The sequence below is a fragment of the Neolamprologus multifasciatus genome, chromosome 8, assembly GCF_963576455.1.
Source record: "Neolamprologus multifasciatus chromosome 8, fNeoMul1.2, whole genome shotgun sequence".
Classification (NCBI taxonomy): Eukaryota; Metazoa; Chordata; class Actinopteri; order Cichliformes; family Cichlidae; genus Neolamprologus; species Neolamprologus multifasciatus.
Genome location: NC_140446.1, coordinates 29,422,077 through 29,431,581, shown reverse-complemented (window position 1 = coordinate 29,431,581; position 9,505 = coordinate 29,422,077). Strand labels below are relative to the sequence as shown.

At 41.0% G+C, this 9,505-nt stretch overlaps 1 protein-coding gene across 2 annotated transcripts in view; it reads left to right on the top strand.

Annotated features, from left to right (window-relative positions):
- The first annotated feature begins 297 nt into the window (after window positions 1-297).
- Window positions 298-9,505, top strand: part of adgra1a (adhesion G protein-coupled receptor A1a) — a 46,284-nt gene continuing 37,076 nt past the window's right edge. Inside the window, exons 1-2 of one of the 2 annotated variants that reach the window (XR_014875886.1) lie at window positions 298-692; window positions 1,127-1,368. Coding sequence is in view for 1 of the 2 variants with exons in the window: in XM_085171542.1 (XP_085027668.1) it covers window positions 1,366-1,368 (3 nt within the window). In the remaining variant the exon portion in view is untranslated. Of the gene's footprint in view, window positions 693-717; window positions 1,369-9,505 lie in introns of those variants that run through there. The other variant, XM_085171542.1, reaches the window with a different exon arrangement.

The window sequence follows — 9,505 nt, the reverse complement described above, 5'->3', positions numbered from 1 at the left end:
TTTGATTATTAATGTATTTTATGTATTTCTGTTTTATATTACTGTGAAGCACTTTGTGGTTTTTATCCTGTGAAAAGTGCTATATAAGCAAATTGATTTGATTTGATCTAATCCCACAAAAGAGATGAAAGTTAAAAGAGCAGACACATGAAAAACTGACACAACATGCATTGTCCCTGAGCAGATGCAGCACATGTTAAAATTTAACACACTATGTAGTGTTTTAACACATCCTTTCTAAGAGTGTAGATGAATTCAAATACTTGGAGTCATCCAAAGCAAGCAGAGAGTGCAGAGAGAAAGACTAAAGAACAAAGCAAACTATGAGGAACACTCGAAAACAGAAGCTGAGGCAGTGCGTTGTTTTAAATATTTGTGGGGGTGGTGTCACGTTTTGTTGTACGTGTACAATAGTTTCTTGCTATATCAATAAAGGCTACCTGACACCGCATCCGCCATCACGTTGCCATAGCTGTATCGGAAGCTGTTGATTATGAGTTTATGGATGATAACACCATAACGTCTTCCTCCGCCTGCACTTTTGTTTTTTCACCGGCTCTTCCCCGCCTAGGCTCTCCACGTCACATGCGGCGCATCGTTGCAGGCGAATGGAGCCGAACCGCTATCTTCAGTGACCTGGATTGTGGAGGGTCTCGATTCTGCCCAGCTCAGCGGAGAAGATAATCCTGCAGGTAAACCCGGTATTTTCTTTTCATCAAATAACCACCTCAAATATTACATCTTATCTGTTTTTTGTTTTTGTTTGTTTGTGCATGGAAGGCTTCGGCTGTGGTAACAAATAAATTGTGTATGAATAATCACAGCATGATTATTCATACACGGGACTGTACGTGTTTGCATGCACGCAAACACGTACAGTCCCGTCATTGTAATCGCCACGTTTTTAGGCAGAAGAAAAAATTAGGACGCTGTATTAGTGCCTCTTTATAATATGTGCCGCCAGTGCCATTGCTGCTTTAAGATTCATCATTATTTATTTAAATAATCATTACATAGTTAAAAACAACTGTTTTCATGATCGTCTTACATCTCACCGCCAACATTCGTGGTTACAAAAAGATGTAAAGGCAGATGAATCTTGTCTCTGATCTGCTCCGCCTCGCAGATGGAGTCTTGACGTGAACGATGCCGCTGCAGGGCAGCGCTGTGCCTGGAGCGTCCGCCAAGCTGAAGGAGGAGCCGGCTTGAGAAATTCCTGTAATCGTAACACCCTTAACTACACCTGGATTACAGCAAACTCACCTCACTGTTTGCACATCGATCTTCTACATGGATATGGAGGGAGCAGGATAGCGGGAAGATGAGACCAGATCTTCGCAATTTAAGGGTGCACCAACGTAGCCAATGGTAAGTTTGTTTTTTTGTTTGTATTTTTTTTTTCAGGTTCAGGTTACCATAAAGCACGTGCAACACGTACACTGTATACTGTATAGGTTAATCATTGTGTAAACATACTCTGATTAAGCAAGATCATGTGTTTATGTCAGATGCAGAAAATAATCCTTTAAATGCATTAATAATAAACAAGCTATTTTATTTACTGAATATGAGTACACTGAAAAATGAACCAAGTAAATTTACTAATGTAATATCATCTTGAACATGCATATTTCCATTTTATATCACTAACACAATATCACACACTATACAGTACAATAAGAATGTAAGTAAGTATGCACTGAATCTCCTTGCACTTTTTAAAAAGGCTAAACAATATGTTTTTAAGTTTTCAAAAAGGGTAGTTTGGTACTCTGCCTACCATTCCCTAACGTGAAACAGAAACCGGATGCAAGTGGGTATGGACACTGAGCTGTAACAGGGCCTGTCATATCTTCTGGGTTGACCCATTGAGACTGATTTGGGTGACTTTCAGTGGAAAATATGTCAAGGGTCACACTCTGAATTTCCAACATGTTATGAACACATGAACACATTTTAACATAAAATGTTCAGAAACTTACTGTCTGCAGGCTGCATTTAAAACATCATTTAAAACACATTTAGTTCAATGTCAGAGTTCTAAATTATTTCACCCTCATCTTCACTCAAATACTCACATCAACCCCCAGCTCCAACTGTGACACACCTTTTTCGACAAATGATTGATCATTGATCAGTGTGTAACATACAGTAAATGTTTGCACTGGCAGTGTTGTTGTCCACAGTGTTGTTGTCCACAGTGTTGTTGTCCACAATGTCAATGCGTGGACTATAAATTTAATTCAGAGCTGATTATAAATCTGTGATGTTATTGCTGTCTGCAGTCCTTTTACACTGTACGCAAGTATGCGAAATATAAAAGTAATTGAAATTGGGGACTTTATGAATGAGGAAATGAATCCAAGTGTCAGTCAAAGGTTCAGGTGTAGCAGGAGGGAGGAGGGAGGGTGGGAGGTCAGAGAAAAACTCTAGGTTTTGGTATCACAGAGTCTGTTAGGTTCACCCAGTCTGTTACTCTGTAACTGACTGTGTGAACTTAAGTCTATTCACAGATGGTTGCAAAAAGAGGCTGGAAAAATAAGCTATACTAAAAAAGAAATATTGTGGAAAATTCTGCAACTAAATAGATGAATTGGAGCAGGTCAGTAACATGGTTAAGTTAAGAAACACATATTAGACAGGGAAGAGATTCTCAGAGGTAAAGATGAGCTGTGTGTGGAGATGAGAGAGATGGATGTGAATATTAACAAAAAACAAGCCTTTATTTAGGGCTACACACAACTATAAACAAAAGGCAAGGAGATAAACTAAACTAAACTAAACTAAACTAACAAAAGCAGAAACACCAAAACACCAAAACACTAGATATATCGAGGAAAACACAAAGACTGGAAAACCTGAAACTTGGAAACACAAGGGAAGACAGGCAGATGGGCCAACAACACACAGAGGAGAAGAACTAAATACACACAGGGACAGGAAACAGGAGGGAAACACAGCTGGGGCTGATCAGAAACAACGAGACAGAGAGGAAACAAAAGCTAATGTCTTCAAAGTTTCATTAATCCCCAACAATAACTTAGGCTACGTCCACACGTACACGGGTATTTTTGAAAACGGAGATTTTCCGTTTTCGTTTTAAAAAATAATCCTGTCCACACGTAAAGGCAGAAATGAAGGGAAACGCTGCTAGGAACATGCTAAAGCAGCAGGTGGCGCTATATTCCTAACCGTGCAGAAATGTTGGCCAATCAGAAGTCTAGAAGCCTCGGTGGGAAAAAGTAAACAAAGCTGCGGCATAGAAGCAGAACCGAGTCGTATGTGTGGAGGGACAGTAACTGTGTGTGTATATGTAAGTATTTAAACACTGCAGAGAGAACAATTAACAGTAACAGTGTTGTAGAAATTCATTTAACCGAAACAATAATGTAGCGCATAGTGTGACGTCAAAAAATGCGCACACCTTTGACGCTGCGTTTTCTCCGTTTTCCTCGTCCACACATAAATGCAAAAACTGAGTTTTCAAAAATATCCACCCTGGCCGGAATTTTTAAAAATCTCAGTTTTCAGTGACCAAAAACGCTGTTTACGTGTGGACGAAAGGTGCAAACGCATAGAAAAATCTGCGTTTTGGATATAGCCTAATACACTCAAATGAAAAACTGTCATGAATGCTGGATTTATCTTGTACATGTTACATATGTGAACAGCAGTATGCAAAATCCAAGTAATAAGAAAACATTAATTATCTTATCCATTTTGGCAAGAGATGAATGTTTTGTATCTTTCCTAAAAAAACACTTGACTCTGACACCCTGAAAATTTTTGTTTTTACATGCACAAAGGCAAAAAAAAAGCTAAATTGCAATATCTTATGTAATGGCACAGTGTCTAGTTGGTCATCCGAGACAAGTGGAGTGTTATGCAGAGCTCTACTGCTGCTGTGTGTGCATGCCTGTGTGCGCGTTTTTTCATATTATGGGATCTGCAAAGGATTTTATCAGTCATGCGCTGTCTAATAGATGGGTTGTTCAGTGGCGCGTAATGAGAGAGCATGCTGTCCGAGAGAGAGAGAGCGAGAGAGAGCGAGAGACGGAGGAAGAGAGATGAGAAGAGGAATCATGACGTCTCAAAAATATAAAGGTTTGGAAGGCAAAGAAAGAGCGAGTTGACACTGTCGTGAAGATGGGGCTAAATTAGCTTTTGATTTCTGTTTCTAAAGGACTTTTCAGTTTGAATTATACAAATGCAGGAGTGTATTCCAGAGAAAGAACATAGATGTTTAAATGTTCGGAGCCATGTTTTTCCTCCTAACAGAGACGTGTGCTAAGCCTGCCCAGGACATGCACATCGCTTACTGTCTGTGAGTCACTTTTTCAAAGCCTCCTCCACATTCCTTGCTCCTCCAGGACTAAGTGATCTTAGCTTGGTTTAAATAACACCAGTATATTTGTTGGTCTGAAGTAATCTAAATGCGAAATGTGGTTTTTAATCAATCAGATTAAATGATGATACAGATATCATTTTGACTGATTGCACTCATCACATTTCTTATTGTCCAGATTCACTGTCCAGATCCCAGAAAACTGCACATCAATTACAAAACAATCAAACAGAACTTGTTTGGACTAAAATATTGTTTAAACTTGCCAACAGCATGCTAACATGCTAATGGCTCAACTAAGACCTCCATGTACACATAGTGAGATTATGGAGCCCGTACTCACTCCCGAGGCGTAACATGGCGACGTTTTGTCACGTCCCGCGGCGTTCCTGAGGAACGCGAAAGGAGACCTTCGGCGTTCTTATGGTACGCGGCAGGTTATGGCCGAAATCCAGTGCAATGACGCTCCCGCGGTAATAGACGTTCCAGCCCTGTATTCCAGCCCTAAACCTAACCTTATCCCTAGCCCTAACCATAACCTTTTTCCTGACCTTAACCAAGACTTTAATGATGTTAAATAGCGTGTTTCTAAGCGATTTGAAGAAAAAGAGCGAACATGTGTAGATTGAGTCCATACGGTTCTCATATTTCCTCATTTTTCCGAGGTCGTCATTCAGGAACGTGGTGGGTAGCCGAAAATGTAATATGTTGACGATTTGTCACCTAGCGTAAAATGTTACGCTTTGGGAGTGAGAACGTGTTGGATTATGACATGATTAGCATTTTTTTGCAGGTCATATTTGCAGTTGGGTTAGAAAATCAGCACTGCTCAGTGTTAGTCATTGTTAATCTTTAACATTGACTAGGTTACTGTTAGAAATATAACACTGTCAAAAGTATTAATTTAACACTCAAAAGAGTGGACACATATAGACACTTTCTAGTGTCAATTTAACACTGGAGATTTTGCAGTGTTTGTGTCAGATTTTATGAGGACTTTAGATTTCTCGTATGCAGGAACTGTAATGTTGTTTGTCAGTTCTGTGAATGTCTTTCTGTAGATATTGTGAGACAATCTCAGTGTTAACACACTCATCTCTAAACATCCTCCAGGTTGTTCTAGGGTTAGTTGTGACATTAAAGTTAGATTCACCAGCTGGGCCCACGTCCTCATTTTGGGTTTGACAGCGTTTTAGTAGATAAAGGTGGATGGCTTAGACATGAATTGAGCTGCGGTTTGGGGAAGGCCTTGGATGCGGTTCCCGGGCCTGGCAGATCCCCATGTACTAAAGAAATGAAGAAGTGAAAGAATTAAAAAAAATGAAAATGGAAGGGAGAGTGGGGCATGTAAACGAGAACGAACAGCCTGAAGAACTGGGGGAACATATACAGATAAGAACAGGAAGGAGCTTGTTTAGAGGCGTGGTCCCGCTCCTGAAATTCAGATACTTTATCTCCAATTAATGTTCACCCATTTACACACATTTAGTACACACATTTATTTTAGCAGTACAAAAAATGTACCGCTAAAATAAATGAAACTTCATTGTAAGGTGATATATTTTAATTGTTTGAATACTGATGACACAGGATGCAATAACCAGGATAGTTTTTACTTTTTTATGGTTGTTTAAATTTAAAAAATAATAATTGAGAATTACATGCAGAAAAAGATTTAATGTATCTCTCTTTTTTGTTTTCTATTATTTCTTAAACAAATATGTTAAACTGCATTCTTTGAATTGTGATTTTGTAATGTTAGAAATAGATAAATAGAGACTTGTAACAAGTTAAAAACAAGATAATACAGTAAACCTGGGATGCTGATTTAGCTAACAACTCTGATTTGTTAACCTTGAGATGAGGGGAAATTAGGTTTTTATGTTCCATAAAGAGCATTAACATCAACTCTGAGTCATTTACCTTGGTGTCACGGTGAGTGAGATGAGCCGTATAAAAATAATAAATGAGGATCCAATCGCAGGCAGTAGTAGAGGAGTGAAGGTGGTTTATTGAACACATTATCGGGCGATCGTGGCTCAAGAGTTGGGAGTTCGCCTTGTAATCGGAAGATTGCCGGTTCGAGCCCCGGCTTGGACAGTCTCGGTCGTTGTGTCCTTGGGCAAGACACTTCACCCGTTGCCTACTGGTGGTGGTCAGAGGGCCCGGTGGCGCCAGTGTTCGGCAGCCTCGCCTCTGTCAGTGCGCCCCAGTGTAGCTGTGGCTACAATGTAGCTTGCCATCACCAGTGTGTGAATGTGTGTGTGAATGTGTGAATGTGTGGATGACTGGATATGTAAAGCGCTTTGGGGTCCTTAGGGACTAGTAAAGCATATATTAATACAGGCCATTTACCATTTACAATGCGCCGAAACAAAAAACAAGGAGCACAAGAGTCCAGATTAAACCAAAAACACAAGAACAGTTCAAGAACACAGGAAAACAGATCAAAAACAAAACCAAACTAGAGCTCAACAAGAGACCGTGCACACGGCAACGGCGGCGATGGGCAAACAGTTCTGGGGGTCGACCGTGCACACGGCAACGGTGCCGACAAAACCAATCAGGAGGCCGGCCACTTGGAAGGCAGTGGCGGCCACTGAAAAGGTCCGGAGGCCGGCCGCGAAGCCAGCAGTGGCGACAAACTCTCTCCGGCCGAGGTGAGGCGGAACGGGACGAGCCGGGTCCAATGACGGTGTGGCAACCGCAGGACCAGACGAGGCAGGGCCAGGCGAGGCAGGGCCAGGCGAAGGCGGAGCTGAAGCCGGACCAGGCGTGAATGAAGACACAGAGGCTGAACCTGACGGCAGCGGGACGGCTGCGGAACCAGACAGTGGTGATGCTGCACGCGGTCACAGGGGATGATTCAGCAGGTGGTGGCTGAACAAACTTCCCCGAACCGTCAGCAGACGTGAGGATGTTCTTGCTGGGTCCTCCAGGAACCCCAGCAGACGAGGCGTGGTGCTGGGTGGGCTCCTCGGACCCACCAGCTGACTTGGCTTGAAGCTGGACGGGCGACTCGGGCCCTATTCCAGTCTCCATCAACAGCAAGATAATGTCATAATTTTTAAAAGGAAATCAATTCTTTATCATTTTGGACTGGACTGACTCGCTGCAATCCTTTTAGACTCAGGACTTACCATCTAATGTGGTCAGTGTCCCATATAAGTGAATTTCTCCAAAGCCCATTATAATCATGGAAAAGCACTTTGCACACCGGTGGATCACACCTCTCAGATTTCTTATCTCAGTGCACTGTAACAAAACAAAAACAGAATTAAACCATAAAATAATAATAGAATAACAAATACTAGGGCCAGTTTCAGACATGTCCAAGCATAAAACCATCTCTCTCTCTCATAGAGGAAGAAAACAACCCAAACCTCACTGATAAAATCAACCTACTGTTAAGAAAAATCAACAGTTAACTCACAGGAGTTCCTCATGAAACAATATTGTTTGGGAATTAGAACCTCAGGTGCCGCAGCATGCAGAGTTGCATTCACTGCTCCTGGCTTTAATTAGTTAATTAGTTATTAATTAGTTTCTGATACTTTCTTGGTCTGAACTCAGACTTAAGTGTCACTCCGTGACTCACCAATTGCGAGCTCTGTTACAATCGTCCACAAATCTGCCCCGGTCTTTCCACCTGCTGTCACTAGACTTATCAAGGGGAAATGCACCTTCTTTTGTTCCTCCAGGAATTAAATCTCAATCATAGAAAATGCAGTGCCCCGAATTAAACACTACACAGTTAGTTTATCTTTTTCACACGGTACCACTGCTCCTCATATCTGTCATCAGGCTGTGTCAGGCACAGTGAACAATTCAGTCCAGGCCCTAAGCAGCCATAAACATCCTGAGGCATGCAGTCACATGCAAGAAACTCCACTCTGACTACACACAGACAGACACAGCAGAGAATTATAGACCGTGTTTGTTAAACTCTCTGGATGTATATGTGCTCTCTGGATGACATAAAATATATTATATTATATTTATATTATATTTATTCAAAAACAGTTTACATTTTTGCAAAAACTCAAATCCTCGATTTACATTACTTTGCTAATTTGTTTAGGTTGAAGATGTGTAAAGTGTGAAGGTTGATCTATAGGCTCTGTAATGTATCAGCAAACTGTGTTGTTGGCCACTTGCACAGCAAGATGGATCCAAAGATGATCACATTTTAGATTACAGATTCAGACCGGATCGTATCCAGATCCAAAACTGTACTGAAGTATCCAAAATCTCTGAAAGTTGAGACATTTGTAATATATTCACCTTTTCCTGTGGTTGTCAGGAAGCCATTATCTACCACTGAAAGCTAATATTAAATATAATTATAAATGCGTACAATGGGAACATTATACATTTAAACATTTTTAACCAATAATGGCAGAAATTATGGAATGTTTCATTATTTCTCATTATTTTTTATTTCTTTGTTATTATGATTACTGGAATTGTAAAAAAAAATGAAATGAGCAGTAGGAAACAGTTTTTTTTATTTAATAAAAAACAGAGATGAGGGAAAGTGTTGCTATCTGGGTAACTAATGTCAGAGGTCCATCTGTAACTGCCAGTGTTGGGGAGTAACGGAATACATGTACCGCCGTTACGTATTTAAAATACAAAATATGAGTAACTGTATTCCGTTACAGTTACCGTTTAAAAAGGTGGTATTTAGAATACAGTTACTTTGTTGAAATAAATGGATTACACGGCGGTACTTCCCTGTTTCATATTGTGGCGGGTCAGGACTGTTTGGGTTTTGTTTGACAGCCACGTTCTGTTGTTCCAGGCGGCAGCGTTACGGTTGCCATGGTTACAGGGTGATGCTCTCTCTCTCTGAGTGTTTCCTGGGTGAGAGAGCGCCTGTTGTTGTTGTGCTAAGCTAATAGGCAGAATGCTACAGGTATAGCTCTAAAGAATGTAGCATCATGGGCAGTGTAGTCCGTGCTGCAGGGAGAATGGACTGCTGTACACGTTATGTGTCTGTGAGCGAGGGAGGGAGAAAAAGGAAAAGTACGAGCTGTCATCGAGCAAAAACGGGAGCTGGAAGCATGTAAATATAATAATAACCACTGCAGCCAAGAAGAGTGCCTGACGAGCCCAGCTGTAAGTAAGCTATTAAGACTCGACTGTACAGCGTGTTCG